We start from the raw sequence: 24,372 nt of genomic DNA, 5'->3' as shown, positions 1-24,372 counted from the left end.
TGCCATGGAGAGAGAGGGAGAAGGTGGAAGTCAATAGTATAAGGTGCTGAGATATGATCTCTAGCCTCCAACCACTGCATGCTCACAGACGCACGTAAGAAAAAAGTCAGGTCTAGCTTAGTTCTTAGCCAGCATTTTATGTAGCTGTTAGGAAATCATGCTGGGTCATGCTGGTGCACACTCAATACTAGAGCTTGGGAGGCAGAGGCAAACATTTCTGTGGTCTCCTTAGCGAGTTCCAGGAATATAGAGAGAGACCCTGTCTCAAAGAAAAAAAAAATCAAAAGGCTATGTGATGGAATTCAGATTATTTGAACTTGGAAGCTGATGATTTTCAAACTGTGTGACTAAGCTTTAGATGTGACTCGGTGTAGCAGGATGAAAAGGAAGTAAGTGGCTGTGGTTGCTGGCATGCAGGCTCTCCAGAGTTGGCACAGCTACTTTGCTTCTCAGATATTTTGGTTTGGTATAATCTGTTGAGGGTTTCATAGGGAAGTGTGTGGTGAATGCATGTTTTAGATCACTGGCACCTCTCTCTTAGGCTAGAGGGTACAAGCTTGGAAGCAGGGAGACTAGGTGCCAGTCAGTTCCTGAGAAGTAAAAAAAGCAGTGGTGCCACAGAAGAGAGCTAAGGGTTTAGAGATCTCACCCCACCCCCACCCCCAGTATGCTTAGTTTTGATAATTAAAAGAAACAAACAGAAAAAAAATCCTTGAATTATTTTAGTCATACTCTTTAGAAACTAACATCTTTGGTTACTAATGCCAGGGAAGGGGAATAGTAAATCTTTTTTTCCTTCTTTTTAAAATTTATTTATTATGCACATAATGTTCTGTTTGTCTGTATGCCTGCATGACAGAAGAGGGCATCAGATCTCATTATAGATGGTTGTGAGCCACCATACGGTTGGTAGGAATTGAACTAAGGATCTCTGAAAGAGCTCTTAATCTCTGAGCTATATCTCTAGCCTAATTTTTTTCCCCTTCTTTTGAGGCAGGGTTTCTCTGTGAAGCCTTAGCTGTCCTGGAACTCACTCTGTAGACCAGGCTAGCCTTGAATTCATAGAGACCTGCTTGCCTCTGCCTTTTGGGCGTTGGAATTAAAGGTATAAGCTACCACTCCCTGGCTGGTAAATAACTTTTAAAAGATACATTGTGTCTTAGTCAGGGTTAAGATGAAACAATATGACCAAAAGCAAATTGGGAAGAAAGGGGCTTATTTGGCTTATATTCCATATCACTATTCATCATCAAAAGAAGTCAGGGCAGGAACCTGGAGGCAGGAGCTTATGCTGAGGCCATGGAGTGTTGCTACTTCCTGACTTGCACTGGGTGGCACTGCCCATAGTGGGCTGGGCCCTCGCTGTCAATTACTAATTAAGAAAATGCTCTACAGGCTTGCCTGCAATCTGATCTTATGGAAGCATTTTCTCAGTTGAGAAATTGAGATGTGGGGTTTTCTTCTGTATGCTGTGAATGTTTTATTACCATTGGTTAATAAAGAAGCTGCTTTGACCTATGGCAGGGCAGAATAGAGCTAGGTGGGAAAATTAAACTGAATGCAGGCAGAAAGAAGGTGGAGTCAGGGAGACACTATGTAGCTGCTGAAAGAGAAAGACGCTAGAACCTTACTGGTAGTCCACATCCTGTTGGTGATATATAGATTAATAGAAATGGGTTAATTTAAGATATAAGGGCTAACTAGAAAGATGCTTAGGCTGTTGGCCAAACAGTGTTATAGTTTAGTTTCTGTGTGATTATTTGAGTCTGGGCAGCCAGGAAATGAATGAGCAGTCTCCATTTATACCCATCTCTCTCTCATTCTTTTCTTTCTATCCTTCCTCCCTCCTTCCCTCCCTGTTTCGGTTTTTCGAGCCATTTTTTTTTCTCTGTGTAGCCCAGGATGCCCTGGAACTCACTATGTAGACCAGGCTGGCCTCAAATTCACAGAGATCCACGTGCCTCTGCCTCCCAAGTGCTGGGATTAAAGGCCCTCATAACTATGTAAAGTTGATATAACATGTTGTCATGAGGTTTTGTCAGCTGGGCAGTGGTGATCACACCTTTACTTCTAGCACTTGGGAGGCAGAGGTAGATGGCTACCTGCATTCAAGGCTAGCCTAGTATATAGAACTAGATCCAGGACAGCCAAGGCTATACAAAGAAACCCTTTCTTGGATTCTCCTTCTCAAAGATATTGTCAATATTTGGCATAATAAAATTGGTTGTTGCTAATATCTATCACTTAGTACAGTTTGTTTCCTTATAGTTAATTATTTTTCTTTAAAATTTTTTTGTACAGGTTCTTGAATTAGTGTTGGAAAACTTTGTTTATCCATGGTACAGGTATGTGTTTTTCTTCCATAAGAGCTCCATCCTACTCTACCCCCACCCTTAATATGGCCAGTAGCATTAAAGTAAGCATATTAATGATGTATTTCCAGTGTAAACCAGGAGTTTTCAGGAAAATTAAGGACAAATCTTTTTTTGTGAAGAGCTGCATTGTGCATTATTAAGTATTTAGCTGTGTCCCCGACCTATTCTTGACCTGTTTCCCACTAAATACTGGTAATGTTCTCTTTCTTTCAATCTGACTACCATAAAGATCCTCAGAAATGACCCAGAAATACCTGGAAGATTTAATTGGCTCCAATTAAGAATCATTGTTGAGCTGGGCATAGTGAAGCAAGCCTTTAATCACAGCACTTGGGAAGCAGGAGAATTACAAGTTTGAGGCCACCTGACCTATATAAGCAAATTCTCTCTGCAGCAAACAAGAACAAGATTTTCTTACAGTTTTTACAGGGGTTGGGGAGATAACTTAGTTGGTAAATACTGAAATTCTGACAATTTTTGTCAAATTCTGACGAGGCTCCTGATTTATTTTTATTTATTTATTTATTTGTTTGTTTGTTTATTTAGTGACAGGGTTTCTCTACATATCCCTGGCTGTTCTGGAACTCTCTATGATAACCAGGTTGGCCTCGAACTCAGAGATCTGCCTACCTCTGCCTTCTGAGTGCTGAGATTAAAGGCTTGCACCACTACCCCCAGCTAATTTTCCTGAAAATTTAATATACTTACAAGAAGTACAGCATATTTATTTTTTAATCAAAGACAAGAAAGACTGATGTAAGTAATGAACGCATCCTGAACTTGATGATGGAGCTGTTACATCTCTAAGCAGAATACTCCACATTTAAGACATAATCAAATGCAAAAAAAAAAGAAAAAGTACAGAGCTGGTGAGGTCACTCAGTGGGTAAGGACACAAGCTCCTGGAGCCCACATAGTGGGTGGAAGGAGAGAAGCAGCCCTGCCAGACTGTCCTCTGGCCTCTGCTATGTGTCCCCGACACTGAAGTGTGGCAATACACGGATAAGTAGGAAACAATTGCACACATTTTCAGAAAAATAAAGCATATAAACTGTTGTATTAAATTAGTCTTAACACATTATGGACAAACTCAGATAGGATGTTTTTAATTAGAAAATACAAAACATAACAGAATCAATACAAAAGTGAGGTATATCATTAGACATTATACAGTCAGATTGAAATGTTCAAACATAATAAACACAGTGCTTGCATTTATCAATTGAAATAATTTCGATGTCTGACTCTAAATTAAAATCCCATTTTCTTTTTATAGAGCCAGCGTGTTTTCTTTGTCCTGCAAGAGACAACATTTATATACCCTGTAGGCACTAAAAATAGTTTCTTTTGCGGGGGTGGGGGGTAGACACATACTTTTCAGAGAATCTGTTGAAATGATCTTTCAGTTTCTCTCTCTCTCTCTCTCTCTCTCTCTCTCTCTCTCTTTTTCTCTGTGTGTGTGTGAATTGTACCTGTTTATATGTGCAACTAGGTATGCAGGCATGTGTGCACATATGTACAGAGAGACCAGAGGTCAACCTTGGCCATTCCTCAGGCATCATCCACCTATGCTAAGTTCCCTGACAACCGAGTACTAGTGATCCTCTGATCTCTGCCTGCTCAGTACTGGAGTTACAAGCAGGCATTCATGAACCACACCCAGGCTACGGATGTAGCTTAGTGGTAGAGTTTTTGCCTAAAAGTGAATTTTCAGTTTATTTTTCTTTGAATGCACACTCTCTTTGAGAATTATACTACCTTATAAATGTTTTAAACTAACTTAAATTTTTGTATCTTATTACTTCTCCATCATTGATGGTTTTGTTTTCTTTGAAGCTTATTTGGTGATGCTTAGAAAATGGTTTTAGTTCTTTGAAAAAGGCTCTTGTATGTATATGTTACAAGAAAATAGTAGTGATTATGATTTGGAGCTAAAATCATGAGTAACTTGTTTCATTTTTTATCAATTTTCTCTATTCTGCAACAAAATATATTATTTGTAAGTGAAAAGAGAAAATAGCATGATTATTTAAAAAAGGAAAATTTTCTTGGTTTCAATAAAGTGAAGTTGTATTTCTCACAACTTGTGAATTTTTGCTTTCTCCTTAATTGAAGGGATGTGACAGATGATGAGTCCTTTGTTGATGAACTGAGAATCACCTTACGGTTTTTTGCATCTGTCTTAGTACGAAGAATTCACAAGGTATATGTTTATAATAAGAAATTTGGAACATTATTATTATGACAATCTTATTTTTTCTCCTATATATGTGTATTTATTCTTCGTTTTTCATTTCTTAGATTAAAAGTTGATGAATCACTATTGGTCCCTTGATCAGTTTTGCTTCCTTTAATACTTGGTTTTCTTGATTTGTGGAATTTAAAAATGAAAAGACAACTATAGAAAACATGTTTTATTCATGTTTTATTTAAATGAATTTATGTAAATTGTGGTGATTATGATCTATCTTCTAAAATACTTTGGGTGATATTTTGTCCGTTTAGGTTTTGCATATATGTGCATATGTAGTTTGCTGGCTATAAACAGTATTTCTCTACTACTTTGTCAACTTAATAAGACTAAACATATAAACAATGTATACAATGTAAATATATGGCATTAACAAAATAAAGTTTAACCATGGTAAATAATTCTATATCCATTTGATTCAATGAGTTCACAAAAAAATATAAAATGGATAGTGAACAATTGGAACTGTGTTGTTGAGCATCACATATAAGTTGCAATGAGGTGCTGTACTGTTTTTTACCTGTCAGACTGGAGAGATGAAAAAAGATTAATATCTACTAATTCTGATTTGGGGAAAATAGGCAAAGCATAGGGAAAATTCCAAATTAGTGTGACTTCCAGTTGATATGCCACCATGGATGGAGAACATTCACAAGGCCCCATCCCTAGAAAAAGTTAGGGGCTGCTGAGGTAGGGAGAACCAGCCTCTTCTTTTCCTCTTTCTTTTTTTTGGCTTTGTTTTTGTTTTTGTTTTTCTCAGTTTCTAGACATCAATCCTAAGGGATCATCCCTAAACCTATGGACAACAGTAATTAGACTCCATAGGTCACATATAGTTGTGTTTACGTGTACACACACACACACACACACACACACACACACACACACACTCAGAAATAAGTACAGAAGAGGGTCACAAATGCAAGGGAGTAGTTGAGGATGACCAAGAGTTAGAAGAGGGAAAGAGGGATACAAGTATAACGTGTGTATGTATATATGTATGTATGAAGCTAGCCACCAAAGGCCATGTATCAGATGATATCATTGATGTCAAATATCGACAGAGATATAGAGACAGGGAACAAAATGATTGCTGGCCAGATGAGCAGATGGGAGATTTTGGCGAACAGGTACACGGTCTCTTCAGATAACATGATTATGTTCTGAAATTGATTGTATGAATGATGTATGCAGAACTCTGAGCAGGCTGTGAAAAACCACTGAATTCTATACTTTAAATGGATGAATTATGTGTGGGATATATTAATAAACTGATATAAAAAGAGTGCAGTGGTTAGTATACGTCTATAATCCCAGCACTACAGAGACTGAGGCAGGACTGCGAGGCTGAGGCCATCTTGGACTATATAATAAGACCATGTTTCAAAACAAAGTAGAAAAAGAAAGAGGGGGAAAAAAGGACATACATGCTCTTGCATGTGTGCATAAATACTATACTCCAAGTGCAAGGCGCCTCTGTTTTAGAGTCCACTAGGCTAATTCAAGCCTAACATGTCAGTTCTACTAGCTGATGACTATTAACTAACTCATCTGAAGAACTTATTTAAATGATGTATCACCAACCATCTGATTTCTCTACCTTTCTTCTTTCCTCCCTCTGCAAGAGTGTGTGTGTGTGTGTGTGTGTGTGTGTGTGTGTGTGTGTGTGTACATGTGGAAACAAGAGGCTCCACCACTTTTGGCTAGGCTGGCTGGCCAACAAACCAGGGGGATCTCCTGTCCCCCACCCCCACACTGGCATTAGAGGCACATGCAGTGCCAACTAGTTTCTGTGTGGGTGTGAGAAATATGAATTCAGGTCCTCTGGTCATGTAGCAAAATTTTACTTACTGAGCCTCCTCCTCAGCCCAGTCATCTTTTTTTTTTTTAATGAAGTTTCTCACACTTAGTCTATTATGAAACAGTTGCCCCAGAACTATTTTTCTTAACAACATAATTAATATCTATTAACTTTGTTTTAATCATGAATATGTTCACCAAAATCTTCAGTCTGCTCATCTAGCCAGCAATCATTTTGCTCCCTGTCTCTGTATCTGTGGACATATGATATCAATGGAATCGTTTGATATGTGGCTTTGGTGACTGATTTCATTTTCTGGGCATAACGTTTTCTAGATTCATTTATATTGTCATATTGTAATATATCTGCAATTAAGTTTTGATGACTGAATATACCATAATTTATTCATCATCTTCAGTTGATGAATATTGGGTTATTTTCAACTTAAAATCATGAAGATTTATATCTTAGTAGTTATATTATCATTTGTCTTGAGTCTGTGTTTAAGAGTATAATTAATTACTTGTTGAGATGAGATAGATATATGATGAGATGAGATATATGTTTCTTATATTGGTTTCCAAAGTGGCTGCAGTGTTTGCATTGCCCTGCCTGTGTGTGAACATGCTCTTTTCACTTCCTTGTCAGAATTGGTTGTCCTCGCTCTCTTTTGTGATTTGTGCTCTCTTTTGAGGCAGGTTCTCCTTAGACTTTGGCCTTTGACTTGTAGGTTTTAGCCTCTCCCTGCTAGAATAACTGGCATGCCCATCACACCCTCTTTGTCATTGTTTCTGCTTATCTGGCCTGGGTGGGTGAATGACGCCTTGTGACTGGTTTGCGTATCTCTGGTGCCAGGGATGCTGGGTACCCTTCCATTTGCTTATCTGCTGTTGCACTTTTCTTTGAAGAAATGTCCGCTCAAATCTCGTGCCTCCTAGTGTTTAAATGTTTACTTTAAATAGTTTAAAATATGTGTATTTTGTGATACAAACGATGTTTTGGTATGTCAGTACAGTTTGGAAAAAGTAAGACAAGCTAGTTAACATGTCCATAGTCTCAGATACTTAACTTTTTTTCTTTTCTTTGCTTTGCTTTTTTTGTGGTGAGAGCGGTTTTGAAATGTATAATCTCCTATTAATTATACTGCGTTTTACTCTTCAGCTTTGTTCTAGTATTGTAAATAAAGTGTTCTTACCATTTCAACTTAGTAATTATTTTTTAAGTTTTATTTTTGTTAATTTTTCTAGGTGGATATTCCATCTATTATAACCAAGAAACTTTTAAAAGCGGCAATGAAACATATAGAAGTGATTGTTAAAGCAAGACAGAAAGGTAATACAGTCCTATGGTAGTTTGAGTAATTTTGTTCATACATCAGCTTTCACTTAAAAGGATATGAGTACCAGGGCTGGAGAGATGGCTGGGAGCACTCACTGCTCTTCCACGTGGTGACTTACAGCCATCCATAATGAGATTTGGTGCCCTCTTCTGGTGTGCAGGCAGAACACTGCATACATAATAAATAATAAATCTTAAAAAAAGTATGTGAGTACTGACACCTTTTTTTAATGCTCTTCATAGATGCTTTAAGAATAGCATTAAAAAATGCATTTTTTCTTCGAATGATGGTTTGCTCTTATTGTTCATGTCTCTTTCCTGGTTCTGTGATTTCAGACTCTTCTAGTTCATCCTACATATCACCACCATGTATTATGTATCATGTTTGTTTCTCCATATCTCAGTTCTTCTGTTAATTCCTTGCTTCTCCTTTTAAAGCAGCTCTGCTCTGGCACCAATAGGCCTTTTGCTGATGTGATTTACACAGGCTTGTGTTAAGTTAGTGTTTTCTGATTGAATGAAGGAAGTCTTGCCATTTTCTTGCTCTGAAATCAAGCTAAAAATGTTTCCTTTATCTGTTCTCTGTTTTTATTTGCTTCTGTGTGAGACTGATATTTCTGTATTTGGTATTCTTCCTCAGTGCTTTCTGGAATGCATTATGCTTAGCAGAATGCCGTTCTGCATAGGAGACCGTGTAGAAATAGATACTGTGGTCATATTTTTTGGTATTGCTATTTGTATTTCCCTTCTAAAAATTCCCTGAAAGCAAAAGTACTGAGTAATCCTGCAGTGGAGAAACAGTTTTAAGTGTGACCTCATTTGAATATGGAGCCATTGTTTTTCAGCCCTCATAATCTCAATTAATAGAACTAGTTCACATTTTGGGAAATTGTGTTGCAATTAGATTTGAGATTAAATTAAGTAAAACTATTAGTTTAGTATTTAGTCTTTTTTACATCAGGTAAGAAGTTAGCCTTGGGAGCTGAGTGTGGTAGTGTACACTCTTAGTTCTAGCACCCAGAAAGTAGCGGCAGGGATAGTCTGTGTGAGTTTGAGGCCAGTCTGGTCTACATTGGCAGCCAAGGCCACATGGTGGGATACTGTCTAAAACAATAACAAGAAATTTACCTTTGGACTAGAGAAGTGGCTGAGTAATTAAGAGCACATATCTATTTTGTAGAGGACCCAAGTTAAGTTCTCAGTACCCATGTCAGGTGGCTTACCACCTGTAATCTAGTTCCAGGGCCTCCAAGGGCCTCTTCTGGGCTCTGCAGGCACCTGTACTCATATGTACGTAGTCACACACAAACACATAATTAAAAAATAGTAGCCAGGTGTGGTAGCACTTGGGAGTCAGAGGCAGGCGAATCTCTGTGAGTTCAAGGCCAACTTGGTCTACAAAGCCAGTTCCAGAACAGTCAGAGCTGTTAACACAGAGAAACCCTGTCTCAAACGAAAACAAAAATAATAAAAATAATTTTTTAAAAAAAAATTTTACTGGGAGAGATGGGTCAGTGGTTAAGAACATTGGCTGCTCTTCCAGAGAAATCAAGTTCAGTCCTGAGCACCCACATGGTGGCACTTGACCATCTGTCACTTCAGTCCCCGGGTACCCAGTGCCCTCTTCTGGCCTCTTTGGGTGCCAGGCAAATAAGTAAAAATAATTTTAACTTTAAAACCTTCTTAAAATGAACAAGTTACATCTATATAACCTACTAATTTATTTATTTAGTTGGTTTATTTTGAGACAGAGTTGTAACCAAGACTGTTGACTTGTGATTCTCTTGCTTTTACTTCCCATGCACTGTGGATACACCATGCCTGACTAAAAAAAATACATCAAAACCTTTGTCTTGTCACTGGCAAGAATACACAAGAGTCAGCATCTTTGTAGCAGATTTGTAAAGACCACTTTACTTATTGTCAGAGGAAAAGTAGGAAAAATACCAATAGGCTTGACTTTTCCATAGTGTCATAGAGTTGAATCACACATCTGTTTCAGGCTGATTTCTTTATTAGCAATAAGTAGTTAAGGTTCCTTTGTTCTTTCAAAGGTGTGATAACTCATTTTTTTTTTGGTTATTCAATTACACCTTTTGTATCTTGTGATCTGGCTAAAAATGCAAAACTTCCCAAAGAAGCCACTTTCTCCCATATTTTTAATGACTGTCTCAGTGATATTGATATAAGAGCAGCAAAGAATTTTGAATTTGGTAATTTTCCTTGTCACAGAAATTGAACAAGATAGTTGATAATTAAATGCTTGTGTATACTAGAATGCATTGTTTATACTTTTCTCCCACTTAAGTCATTTGCTAGTATATTATGTAGAAATCATGAGTTTAAATTCTTATTTGCTCAGGGAAATAGACTCAGAAAATGAATTTATTGCAAAGTACGTGTTTTAGTTAGTGTTCTGTTGCTGTGAAGAGACACCAGGATCACTACAATTCTTATAAAGGAAATCATTTGATTGGGGCTGGCTTATAGTTCCATTGTTGTCAAGGCAAGAAGCGTGATGGTGCATAGACAGCATGGGAAAAAGAGAGACACTGGGACTGACTTTAGCTTCTGAAACCCCAAGGCCCACCCCTACTTCCTCCAACAGGGCCACATGTCCTAATCCCTGTCAAGTAGCCATTCCCTAATGACCAAGCATTCAAAACTATGAGCCTATTGGGGGCAATCCTGTTCCAAACACCACAGTAAGGAAGTTCACAGCAAAGGAGAAATTCTCCCCTTATGTCCTATTTCTGAAAAATTTCCCCTTTCTACTCAGAGAGCAAGTGCTAGGAGAGGAATGAGATTAGATGTTCTGTATGGTAATATTTAATTTAATATATCCTAACTCATTCAATAGTTTTTATTGTTATTTGCAGTAAAAAACTCGGAGTATTTGCAACAAGCTGCATTAGAAGAATATGGCCCAGAGCTTCATGTGGCTTTGAGAAGTCGAAGAGATGAATTACAGTATTTAAGGAAGCTTACTGAATTACTTTTTCCTTATATTTTGCCTCCTAAAGCAACAGATTGCAGGTATAAATGTACCATAGTAGTATTTGTATGCGTATAGCAATATATATATAGTAAGTATATACATATAACTGTTATATGTATATTACTATGTTTTATTTTTTTAACAATAAAAATAGCCGATTTATTGCAATCCCGTTAAAATCACAACACAATTCCTTACAGACATTGAAAGAGCAGTACTCAACTTCATATGGAAAAACAAAACACTAAAACAATACTGTACAATAAAGAACTTCTGGAGGCATCTCTATCCCTGATTTCTTTTTTTTAAAATTTATTTATTTATTAAAAATTTCCACCTCCTCCCCACCCTTCTTTTTCTTTCCCCTTCTCCTTCTCCCTCCCTCTTCAATCCTAAGAGCAATCAGGGTTCCCTGCCCTGTGGGAAGTCCAAGGTCCTCCCCAATCCATCCAGGTCTAGGAAGGTGAGCATCCAAACAAACCAGGCTCCCACAAAGCCAGTCCATGCAGTAGAATCAAAACCCAGTGCCATTGTCCTTGACTTCTCAGTCAGCCTTCATTGACAGCCACATTCAGAGAGTCCAGTTTGATCACATGCTCCATCACTCCCAGTCCATCTGGCCTTGGTGAGCTCCCATTAGATCAGTCCCACCATCTCAGTGGGTGGACACACCCCTCGCGGTCCTGACTTCCTTGCTCATGTTCTCCCTCCTTCTGCTCCTCATTTGGACCATGGGAGTTCAGTCCAGTGCTCCAATGTGGGTCCCTGTCTCTATCTCCATCCATCGCCAGATGAAGATTCAGTCTGAAAGGTTGTCTATTACTATGTTTTATTTTAAGACTTATGGTATGAATAGTTTTTCAGTTGAGAATAATTTGTCAGATTTTAAAATGCCAATTTAGGTGCTAAGTATTTAAAGTATATTGTGTGGCCTTAGAATTTGTTATTAAAAACTGATTTTAGAAATCAAAGATAAGTATTTGTAAAATAATAAATAAATTAATCTTATTTGAAATCCTCCTGCTTTATTTTCTTGGTGTTACTTTTAAAACATGTGTACATGGGCTGGAGAAATGGCTCAGCGATTAAGAGCATTGCCTGCTCTTCCTAAGGTCCTTGAGTTAAATTCCCAGCAGCCACATGGTGGCTCACAACCATCTGTAATGAGGTATGGTGCCCTCTTCTGGCCTGCAGGCATACACACAGACAGAATATTATATACATAATAAATTAATTAATTAATTAAAAAATAAATAAAAGATGTACACACTATGATTCTTACAGTCAGAAGCACTTTGAGAAGATTCTGCAGCTAAGTTTGGGTTTTAACTGTCCAACTGGAAAGAATAACTAGGTGCTCTCTCCTCCATTCTCTCTTCTGGTAAACGTATACTTAGATTTACCTCATTTCCCTTACCCTGATTTTTTTTTTTTTTGAACCAGGGGTTCTCTGTGTAGCCATGGCCATCCTGGAACTTGCTCTGTATACCAGACTGGCCTCGAACTCACAGAGATCGCCTGCCTTTCCCTCCCAAGTGCTAGTTCTTAGAGGGAAAAATTGTGGCTTATTCTTTCTTTCCTTCCTTTCCTTTTATTCTACTCCATCCCTTTTGTATCTCTTTCAATTTATTGAGACAGAACCACACTATGTAGTGTTACCTACCTGCTTTGCCTCCCAGTGTTAGGATTGTAGGTATGTGCAACCATGTGCAGCTCCGTGATATTCTTGAAAATAATTATTTATTAAATGATGTGAAAGTATTGTAATATTTTGACTAGGCTGTCTTTAGCTGAATGTGCCCTGTAATCTCAGCACTATAGGTGCCTGAAGCAGGAGGAGTGGAGTACAAACTTGAAAATCCATCCTGGGCGTCTTAGAGCATCCAAGCTCCTCCATCTTAAAGAAATTTGTAGTCTAATTTGTATTACTAATTAAAATATTCTCAGTCCTAGGGAATGTACTATTGAACATACTGCTCATAAACAATTTTTTGGTGTGTTTGTTAGAGATTAAATCCAGAACCTTGTATATGCTAGTCAGTCTCTCAACTACATCTCTAGCCTGCAAGCATAAATTTATAAATATATTAAAGATTGTAGAAGGAACAGTGTTCTGATGTCTCCTTAGTCTTTCTTATAAGAAAGTACTCATTTCTTTTAGACATTAGTCACTTTTAGCAAGCTAAGAACACAAGTACAGATTTGTGATTCTGCACCGTGTCACCTGGCACTTGCTGAAAATGCAGAATCTGATGACCCATCCTTGTTCTATTGAATTTTAATCTGATAGTTTTGGTTGGTTGGATGGGTGGGTAGGGGAGGATCCTTAGGAATTCTGTAAGAGAAGCTCCCTTCCACTGAACTACATTCTCAGCCCTGTAATTTTATTTGAGACAGGGTTTCACGCTGTAGCCCTGTAACTAGCCTGGAAGTCACTATGTAGACCACGTGACTTTGAACTAAGAGGTCCAATTGCCTCTGCCTCTCCAGTGCTGGGATGAAAGGCATGGCCCACCGTGTCCAGCCCCATAATTTCACTTTAATAGTATCTTTAGTTAGTTCAGAGGTGTTTGAAAGATAAGGAACTAATGACAGTCACTAAATACAGAATTATTATTTCTATTTCCAGATCCCTGACATTACTTATAAGAGAGATTCTATCTGGTTCTGTGTTTCTTCCTTCTTTGGATTTCCTAGCTGATCCAGTAAGATGAAAAATTTTTATTTTAATTATAAAATATACTTGAGTTACTTTTAAAAACTATTTTATGTGTGTAGTGCAGTGTTATGAAACGTGTACTTATCTGAGCATCTGTCATCATCACCTTCCAAAACTTTGATCTTAATACCAAAACCCTATAAATTCAACACCCACAAACAATAATTCCTTATTCCCACTTGAGTCTTTGGTGATTACATGCCGTGTTTTAGAATTTCTTTCCTTTTCAGTTCTCAATAATAATTCATTAAATGTCTGTGTCACATTTTACTCATTTATTTATCCATTGATGAATGAATACTTTGACAATTCTGACTTTGGCTCAGTTGGATTTTTGAAGGAACAGGTTTAATTTAAATGGCAAAAAGAATTGCTCTTTGCTCATGCTTCGGGAGTTAAGAACCTCCGATTGTAGTTCTGTGGAGTCCCTGTACAGTACATATGTGCAAAAGTTTAGTCTGTCACTGTGCGGTTTGTTTTTGTAGTGAGCTTGATAATGTGAGAGTTCTAAAAACTCTTGGAAGAACATGACAATGGAATTATTTTGACTTGTGTTTATTGCTTTTCATTAGGATACTGTCAATCATTTGCTTATCATCTTCATAGATGACAGTCCTGTGAGTATTGAACATATTACAATACTTGTAAGTGCATTAAATTTTTACTGTGTATACCAACTCCAGTGTGTATTTTACTGAGCTGATAATTCTGTTTCTTCAAAGCCTGAAAAAGCGACTGAACCAGCTTCTGCTTTGGTTCCATTCTTGCAGAAATTTGCAGAACCTAGAAATAAAAAACCATCTGTGAGTATTTTCAGCACTAACGTTTTTAAGATAACAGTTTTAAAATAATTTCTGTATCTTTAACTTACTCATTTTCTTATATTATGACAAGGTGCTGAAGTTAGAATTGAAGCAAATCAGAGAACAGCAAGATCTTTTATTTCGATTTATGAACTTTCTGAAACAGGAAGGAGCTGTGCACGTCCTGCAGTTTTGTCTGACTGTTGGTGAGGCTTCATTTGCATATCACTAGTATCTTTTTTATACTTGCTAATGCTTTGGTTATTTAGAGCAGACTGATGTCTCCAGTCAAAATTTTGTCTGCTAGATATTCTAAGAATGACTGAGTTTCTCTGAGGTATCTGTTCTTTTCCAGGTGGGGCATAATCTTATCTTTGGCTGCAGTCAAATGCTAGTAGCAGAAAAGAATTATTAAAATGTAACATAGTGATACTGTGTGAAATATCTCACTAACGGTCCAAACCAGTACCACCTTGTCTCCATTTTGTTCAGAATATCAGACTGTAATATCACGGGTCATTGGATTTGTGAGAAACTTTATGAGCTGTCATAGATGGATTTTTCTTTGGGCCGCCAACTCACAAAAAATTACACAGAGACTTATTATTAATTCTGAAAGCTCGGCCTATAGCTGAGGCTTGTCCCACTCCCTCTCATAATTTAAATTAGCCCATTTATATTAATCTACGTTTGCCTCGTGGCTTTTTAACCTCTCTTCGAAGAATCTTGTACCTACTGTTTCTTCTGCATGTCCTCTGGCATCTCTCCTGCTCCTCAGTTTATCTCCTTTTCTTCTCTCTCTGCCTGGAAGTTCCACCTACTTTCTTCCTGCCTGGCTACTGGTCATTCAGCTCTTTATTAAACCAATCAGAAGATGCCTTGGCAAAGACACATCTTCACAGTGTACAAAAAGATTATTCACCAACATTTCCCCCTTTCTGTTTAAATAAAAAGGAAGGTATTAATTCTAACACAATAAATTTATATACAATAAGAACAATTACCATGTATTGTCTAAATAAAAGGGAAGGGTTTAACTCTAACATAGTAAAACTTATTGCAATAGGAACAATTATCAGGTAAGAATTACATTTACAATGTCCAATCTATTTGCATTTGGCAAATTCAGAGAAAATACTCCATTATTTATCTTATCTTGGGGAGTCCAAAGTTTTGTACCTAATTCATTTTCTATCCTAACTCGTATTTCCAACCCAAAACTATCTTTTTAGACCTCAAAACATTTTTTTGATAAACAATTTAAGCTTTTATTCCTTTCTGTAGCACCATTAATAGAAACTCAGAGATAGGGTTCAACCTGAAGGTCAGAAAAGCAAAACAGCCAGCCACTGACTCTTAACTCTACCTCTGTCTGAAATGGCGGTCCTGCCTCCAGGAATCCTCAGAATGAGACTGTGTGTGAGAGCTGTCTCCTCCTGTTTTGTAATTCTCTCTAGTGCTGGGATTAAAGGTGTGCACCACTACCACTCAGTTTCTATGGCAAACTATTGTGGCTACTGGATTTAAAGGTATGTGTCACCACTGCCTGGTTTGTAAGGCTGGCCAGGGTGGCTGTTTTACTCTCTAATCTTCAGGCAGGCTTTATTTATTAAAATACAAATGAAATGTCATCGCATCTCTCAACCTTATACACTTTACAATTTTTGCGAGTTTTCTTTTTTAATTTGGTAACAAGGGAAACTGCAACTGTAACTGTCTAGTTTTCAATCCATCAGAGACCTGAGAAGGATTGAGTAAACAGGAAGTACAGAGCCAAACAACTTCCAAAACTATAGAAATGGCAGAAACAGCTGTCTGTTTGATTGTTACAGAGTAGTGTTTACCTGTCTTTCTCTATTGTCCTAAAAAGCTTTCAAGGACTAGAACTTTACACTACATTTTTAAATGAGCTGTATAGGTACAATAGCTTAAACATATATACAGTATACAAAAATAGCCTTAAATTTGTATCACTATATAAAAATCTATATCAGTGTAAAATATTTGAGACTAGTAGTTGTTCAAAAATAGACTCAAAAATCCACCCTTTTATCCCATCATTCTATACTATATCCCCCTTTTTCCCTTCAGAAAAAGATTCATGAATCTAATCTTTGTTTAGCTTTCTCCCTGACCATGAGGAGTAATAATTTGTAACTAATCCCCCTAAATGATGACAAACATCCATAACCCATGGAACAACTAAAAACCTTCCATCCTACCTCTTGGGAATATGGGTGTTGTGTTCTCTAGACTGCTTCCTCTTGTCTGTGAACAACAGCATCTTTTAGGGAACCTGAGGAAATTGAGATAATGGTTAAGCCCTGGGAAAACTGGCCTTTACATTTGTTGACCGGTGTCTGTACAATGGAAAAGTGCAAGGCTTATCTGCAGTCCTGGCTGGAATAGTCTGTGAGGCTGGACCATCTCAGTCAGCAGCCTTGAAACTGTTCTGGATGTAGAATTTTGAGGAAACTGCAACAGAGTCACTCTGAGAGGTTGGATCACTGGGACCACCCATTTTCATTGGCTCCCTTTTTCTGAAAACATACAAGCTTTCAAAGGTAACACACATATCTACATTAACACAAGTATGGACTGTGTGTTGTACACAAGTCATCCAAAGATGATTTTTTATTTTATGTTCCTCATGTCTAGCCAAAATCCTAAGGAGGTCTCCCCTGGTTGATCATGATTAACATTGAAGGAATCCATAGCTTTTCATTTCCTGTGGAAACAAAAATATAACCTCTCCCCTAATGAAACACATTGTCTGACTTCCATTTTGAAGCCAAGATATCTCTAAAGTATCCAGGCTGGTTTAATTTAGCAGTTCTTTCCATGAGCCAGTATCTCTCAGGAGCTGTTGTTCGCTGTTCATTAGCATTCACAAAATTCAAAGTAAATAAAACCCCCTACAGGATCTAGGTGTCCTTTGTATTTCTCATCTTTAAGTGGCTTTTTTTTAAATAAAATAAATTACTGCACTTTCTCTTTAAATACTATTATTTTTAAACTTTTTTCTATGAAAGTCTATACCTGTTTTCTTTCTTCACTAAACACATTTTAAAACATACTGTACCTTCTTAAAAGTTTTCTGTGTCTGGATCTGGCTACTCAGCACTTGCAGTGCTCTCTGACCCTGTGAGACACTGCACAGCTCAGCTTAGCGCATGGTGCTGGTGGATAGTGCTGGCAGCTGGCTCCAGTCTGTAGGCAGCAGCTGGTAGCCGCACTGTTCTGAGCACTAGCCTGCCTAAGAGCCTGCAGGAGTAGAAAGCTACATCTGGCCCCTTGTCCAGATTTTTCTAAAAAGCTTTTTTAGGCCCTATGTTTGGATATTCGAGCCCCCATGTTGGACACCATATGTAGACGGACTTTTCTTTGGACCACCAGCTTACAAATAACAATTTTGAAAGCTCAGCCTGTAGCTTAGGCTTGTCTCACTAGCTCTTATAACTTAGATTACTCCATTTATATTAATCTGTGTTTTGCCTTGTTGCTTTTTATGTCTCTTCCATTTTGCACCTTCTGTTTCTTCTCTGTTTTGTGGTATCTCTCCCATGCCTTGATTTATCATCTCCTTTCCTTCTCTCTCTGCCTGGAAGTTCTGTCTGACCTCTTCCTGCATAGCTGTTGGCCCTTCAGCTCTTTATTAAACCAATTAGAAGGCACCTTGGCAAAGACACATCTTCACAGCGTACAAAGAGATTATCCCACAACAAGCTGCATTTCATTATTTTGTAGGGAGTCACTGGATTTTTAATTAGTGAAAGACCTTTAGTATAAGAAACTAATCCAATTTGTTATTTACAGAAAAATTTACAAATATACTTACTATTTTGTTGTTGCAAATTTATATTGATATTTATACATTTATATATTTTCTATTAGATAAAAATCTTGTTGACTTTGTCTTTCATCTGAGTTTTCTACTCTCAAGTGTTTTTTAAAAGCTTAAAATAATTAATTTGATTGTATTTGTTGCTTTTAGTTAGAATAAGAATACGAAGTTTTCATGATAGTGTTTATATTAATTTTTTCCATAATCTTTCTTTGATTTGTTAGAGGAATTTAATGATAGAATTTTGCGACCAGAGTTATCAAATGATGAAATGCTATCTCTACATGAGGAATTGCAGAAGATTTATAAAACATACTGCTTGGATGAAAGTATTGACAAAATTAGATTTGATCCCTTCATTGTAGAAGAGATTCAAAGAAGTAAGTCAAAGATGAAAAGGAGAATGGATATTCTACATCTTTTCAGTTTCCAAGTTTTCTTCATTTTTTTCTCTTTTTTAAAAAAGATTTAGACATAACTTATTTGCGGGGAGGTTCTCTCATTATGTAGCCCTGGCTAGCCTGGAATTCACTTTGTAGACCAAGCTGGCCTCAAACTCAGTGATTTGTCTGCCTCTGCTTCCCTGGTGCTGGGATTAAAAGCCTGGGTCACCACACCTGGTACTTTATTATTTTCAAGTATGTACGCACGCACACACACCCACACATGAGCATAGGTGTCCTTGGAAGGCAGAGATTTCAGTTCCCTCATGCACTGGAGTTACGGCTGTTTGTGAGCTGCCCAACAAGGTTCTGGGAACTGAACTGCAGTCCTTTGCAAGAGCATATGCACTCTTGATTGCTTTTTGTGTTCTTCACTTATTCTAACAGCCGTGGAAGCTACATGGGCAACTTAAGTTGCCATTTTCTTTAAATACATAGAGATCTTTTGTTAATTTTCTTAGTTTAAAGAATTTTTTGCATACTTATTTTACTAACAAGATGAAAGCTTTGAGGAAGAGGCGGGTTCACTATCTGCATAAGTGAGGCAGGCGTGGCCGTGCATATCTAGCAGATCTGTAATCCTAGCACTAGGAGAAGGACAGCTGCACAAGCTCCAGTACAGGCTGGCTGCCAGCCAGATCCTGTCATTTAAGAAACTCCATGGGGCTGGAGAGATGGCTCAGAGGTTAAGAGCACTGACTGCTCTTCCTGAGGTCCTGAATTCAATTCCCAGCAACCACATGGTGACTCACAACCATCTGTAATGAGATCTGGTGCCCTCTTCTGGCCTGAAGGCATACATGGAGGCTGAACACTGTGTACATAATAAATAAATAAATCTTTAAAAAAATCCATAAAACAAAAGACTCACGGAACTAATATTTGTGAGAACTAGAGGTAGGTTATTCTCAGTTCTCATTCTAGTAAGATTTCTTGTGGTGGTTTTTCTATAAAATATAATTTGTATGTTTCACATAATGAATTTTAAATGACTATGTTTTATTTCTGTTATTCAGCAATAATTTGTCCAATCAATTCTTTTTAAACAGTTGCTGAAGGCCCATACATAGATGTTGTGAAACTGCAAACCATGAGATGTCTTTTTGAAGCATATGAACATGTTCTTTCCCTCTTGGAGAATGTGTTTACCCCTATGTTCTGCCACAGTGATGAGGTAAGCTAGGCTTTCAACACAGGACTTTACATATTTCATAGTGGCTCTGATAGCATTAGGTTAAGTGATTTAAGTAGCAAAATAACTTAAAAAAAACCCAAAACAAGATGAAGTAAGATAAAGTAATATATTTCAATGTCAAATACTGGTTTAGTTAATCCTAATTTGTATTTATTGTTTTGAAGTATTTCAGGCAACTTTTAAGAGGTGCAGAATCGCCAACACGTAATTCCAAATTCAACAGGTAGGCATATTTAACTGTGGTGTGTACTGGTTTTGACTTGCTGTTGCTGATCATTCTGTGATAGCATTATAGTCTTTATCAACTGTTTGTCTGAATGAAATCCACCTCCTAGAGAGATGTAAGTCAAAGGTTTCAGCTTCAGTAGTGGAAGTTTTCTTTGGCTTTTATGAGCACCTGGTATCTCTAGCACACCTCTTTCTAGTTTTAAAATATAAAAAAGAAAGGCAGGACAGAAGTACAGATACTAATGCTGCCATTTAAAGTATGTTCTTCCAGCAGAGGCAGAAGGGCTGCCATGAGTTCTGTGAGACCCTGCCTTAACACACACACACACACACACACACACACACACACACACACACGGACATTCGCACACATACACTATCTATCCCTAATAAATCTACAGTCAGCCTTTTAGTGATAATACTATCTCAACTCCCTGTCTGACACAGAGTAAGTATGTGCTTATAAAACTGGTTTTCTAGACAACAGACTATGGTCATGTCAGTGGTTTTCTTAACATGATAGCAATATTGGATTTAAGTTTAATTATTTCCAATAAACATTGTTAATTAATTTTTTAATACCAAAAAAGTAAAATGAATTTAATGTTGACTGTCACACTTCAGAGGACTCTGCTTCTCTGATATTCAGGATTCATTTATCTAAATAGAATCAGTAGAAGAGTTTGCTAACATTCTTTAGCTAAAAATTTAGAGTAGCCTTGATAATTTGCTGTTAAATGACTTAGAGGATATAAAATAGTCTCCTTTTTTTTTGGTTTGTTTCTTGTAGTTTAAAAGTGAAATTTTAGTGCATATAGCTAATTCTGACCTACTTTATTGTATGTTCAAAGCATAACTCTTTAGGAATGTTTTGCTTACTTTATAACTTCAAGTATTCTTTAAAAAGTTGTTGATTTTTGTTTATTTGTTTGGGATCGAATCCAGGGCATTATACTAGGCAGCAATATTGCTACTAACATCCTTAGCCCCCATACATTTTGTTGCTTGTATGAGACAAGAGCTCACTGTATAGTCTAGGTTAGCCTCAAACTTGCAACAGTGCTAGGATTATAGGCATAGGCATGAGATACCATCCCTGGAAAAACACTCATTTTACTTCAAGCTAAAAATACGTTAAGGAGCACATGTGAGTACATCTAACATGGACACAATTCTGTATTGAAAAACCTGAGCTTCTGTTTGTTAGCTTAGTCTTTACATATTTTCTGCTGTATCAAATGGTACGCCTAAGGAGAAGAAAATGATGAATTATCTGCTGACATACTGTTTTCAAGAACGCTAGTAATCTAGATGGCATGTGCCCAGCCATGTGCTAGTCTTCTTCCCTGTATGGTGTTTTTATAGGGTTTCATCCTTTTGCAAAGGTGAAGGCTATTCACTTGTATAACTTTTAAGCTCTTTAAATTTGATGTTATATTCTAAAGTGAAACCTATTTAATATCTGGGCTTTCTCTCTCTCCTCCTCATATAATCTCACATATCTGATATTGCAGAGGTAGCCTAAGTTTGGATGATTTCCGGTAAGTCTTGAGCATGTGATTTTTTTTTCAGTATAAATTGTCTGTTTTAATCTAGAAAGTTCACCCCAAGCAACCTAGGTGCAACTAAAAAGGACAAATAGAAATCACTGTGCCGCCCCTGCTCTTACATAAATTATTTAGGATAAGTTTTTAAAGTGGATCTCTACTTTGATTCTAGAAATATTTTCATATTTTATTTCATATAATTCATAAAATAAAATATCCTAATACTATTAAGGTAGTTTTATTATTTATTTACCAGTATTTTATTTTTCAAAGTTGTTGACTCCTTTTGGGGGTAAGGAGGGTTACTGAACAATTTTTATAATTATTTGTGTTTAAAGAATTGTGGGTTTTATCTTTTATTTTCTTCCCCCGAGTAAATATAATGATGTTTCTGTGAGTATAGGCATAGTCACAAATGAGACTTAAAAATATGTCATAGTTTAAAACCTGGTTTGTTTTTAATCTCTAAATCCTGGAACAACCTGTCTAGGCTCTAGAAATTTTGTAATTTTAATATTTTAATAAAACATGGTCTGTTTGAAATTTGATCAGTGTTATTTTCTATCTATAATTGCCGAATTATTTCAGTAGATATATTTTGTCTATAGGAATAATAGCTTCGACTGAGCTAAGTAGTCTAAACAAGTGGTCAGATTTTACACTGGTCTCTGTAGTGGGATCTCTGGTGGCAGTCCGCAAGTTTTAGGTTAGATAAAGTTAGAGTTTGGTTTACCGAGACCTAGAACATCTGGCTCTAGTAGGTCATTTCCTGATGCTTTTAGGCTTTCTCTCCTTTTTTCTTTCTAGCAGTTTCTGCTTTTGGAAATTCATTTCTGAAAAAAATTGTAGAACTAGTATTTAATGTTTATGGCAGAGTGAGCTGCTTCCTTGGAGCTGTGCCTGCTTTTATTCTTCCATCATTGCTAATCTTTCTCTCTGGCATCTTTCTTTTGTTTGTATTACTTTGAAGTTAACTGCATTTGTTTTATACCTGATTCCTTTTGGAATATGAGATTATAAAACTGAATTTACTTGAGCATTTGTCTTAGAGGTGAATTATTTTTCATCAAGTTTTGTTTAAAAAATGTAATGGGAAGATCATAGTTTTATATTTTTATGTTGCATTCTTATTTAAGTGATTCAGTTCTTCTAAATCAGTGGTTCTCAACCTTAATCATGCTGCGGCCCTTTAATACAATTCTCATGTTGTGGTGACCCCAATCCATAAAAATATTTTGTTGCTACTTCATAACTGTAATTTTGCTACTGCTATGAATCATAATGTAAACCTCTGTTATGCAATCCCAAAGGGGTCATGACCCAGAGTTGAGAATCACTATTCTAAATGGATGTACAGTTTTTAAATAATTGTTTGACAGGTCCATACATGTCTATGTTTTGACAAAATTCTTGTGGCAATGAGAACTATATACCAGTAGGGGGCTGTCATTCTCTCAAAAATTTTAGTTCAGTTAATGTTTTGAAATAAGCATTGGCTACATTTCAAATGTTTGTTAGTAAATTTTGTCTCATTTATTCATACAAAGAGTTAATATGTTCTGACAATTTTGGCTCCTGGATGCTGAAACTTATTCTGAGGCTGAAAACTCCAAACATTGTTAATTTTTCTTTAATTTGCTATTTCAAAGCTAGTTTGCTTTTTCTTTGCTATTGTGTATAGTACAGTAGATGCCAATAATTTACTATATACCTGATACATTTTTGTTTAATATTTAGAAGCACACAAAAAAGAGGAGAATCATTTGGAATCAGCAGAATAGGTAGCAAAATTAAAGGAGTATTCAAGAGTACTACAATGGAGGGAGCTATGTTGCCCAACTATGGCCTGACTGAAGGTGAAGATGATTTTGTAAGTGGAAATTCTTCAATTAAAAACAAATTCAATTTGATATTTCTACAATTTTGTGCTTCAATATAGCATTAAGTGTGAGGTATGGTAACTTATTTTCCCTATTTTTTATTTTCTTCCTTTAGACTTCCTTTACATATTAATGTTTATTCTTTCATTAATTTTGTAGTTTCATTTTACTTATCCCATTAAAATTCTTTTCTTAGACCCGAGTTATTGATTATTAAAGAAATTAAACCCAGGAATTTCCAGTAGTCAAACAGTTTACAGCCTTTGGTGTGTGCTTGTGTGTGTGCTTGTGTGTGTGCAGGTGCGTGTACACCAGGGGATAAAGTAAGGCACTATTCATTTGGCAAGGTGAGAGAGAGAGACAGAGACAAGAGACAGACAGACAGACAGAGAGAGAGAGAGAGAGGTGGTACATGTGAAATTGAGAGGACAACTTGGCAGAAGTTGGTTCTTTCTTTCCACGGTATAAGGCTTGAGAACTGAGCTCAGGTCACCATGCTTAGCAGCAAGCCTCTTTTCTTACTAAGCCATTTTGCTGGTCTTATTTATTTATTGAGATAGGGTCTCTCACTGGCTTGGAGTATTCCATTGAGACCCAAGGATCTGCCAATGTTTGCCTCCCTAGTGTGGGAACTATAAGCCTGCACTATTGTTTGTATACCACTGTCATTTGTTTTTTGTTTGTTTTTAAACAGGATCTATTAGCTGGGAATAGTGGTATATACCTTTAATCCCAGTATTTGCAAGGCAGAGGCAGACATATTTCTGAGTTTGAGTCTATATAGTGAGTCCCAGGACAGCCAGAGCTACATAGTGAGAATCTGCCTCAAAACAAAGTCAAAAACAAACAAGTAGATAAATAAGTCAAGGTCTGTCTAAGTGTAGCCCTGGCTGGTGTGGTGCACTGTGTCAAGCCAGGCTGGTATTGCCTCATCTCCTGGGGTTAAAAGC

The 24,372-nt window shown here is 37.0% G+C and overlaps 1 protein-coding gene across 6 annotated transcripts in view; it reads left to right on the top strand.

The window, feature by feature from the left end:
• Window positions 1–24,372, top strand: part of Snx14 (sorting nexin 14) — a 59,156-nt gene that overhangs the window by 15,679 nt on the left and 19,105 nt on the right. For 3 of the 6 annotated variants that reach the window (XM_087905456.1, XM_087905455.1, XM_087905454.1), the window contains exons 5-17: window positions 2,302–2,345; window positions 4,491–4,578; window positions 7,675–7,759; window positions 10,645–10,801; window positions 13,393–13,468; window positions 14,055–14,099; window positions 14,205–14,285; window positions 14,377–14,491; window positions 18,354–18,509; window positions 19,622–19,746; window positions 19,932–19,990; window positions 21,510–21,536; window positions 23,280–23,412. In XM_087905456.1, coding sequence (XP_087761582.1) covers window positions 2,302–2,345; window positions 4,491–4,578; window positions 7,675–7,759; window positions 10,645–10,801; window positions 13,393–13,468; window positions 14,055–14,099; window positions 14,205–14,285; window positions 14,377–14,491; window positions 18,354–18,509; window positions 19,622–19,746; window positions 19,932–19,990; window positions 21,510–21,536; window positions 23,280–23,412 — 1,191 coding nt within the window. The remainder of the gene's footprint in view (window positions 1–2,301; window positions 2,346–4,490; window positions 4,579–7,674; window positions 7,760–10,644; window positions 10,802–13,392; window positions 13,469–14,054; window positions 14,100–14,204; window positions 14,286–14,376; window positions 14,492–18,353; window positions 18,510–19,621; window positions 19,747–19,931; window positions 19,991–21,509; window positions 21,537–23,279; window positions 23,413–24,372) is intronic. The other 3 variants (XM_087905458.1, XM_087905459.1, XM_087905457.1) reach the window with 1 other exon arrangement.

This window comes from Myodes glareolus, chromosome 4 (genome assembly GCF_982192425.1).
Source record: "Myodes glareolus chromosome 4, mMyoGla1.1, whole genome shotgun sequence".
Taxonomy (NCBI): Eukaryota; Metazoa; Chordata; class Mammalia; order Rodentia; family Cricetidae; genus Myodes; species Myodes glareolus.
This window is presented reverse-complemented; position numbering and strand designations above follow the sequence as displayed.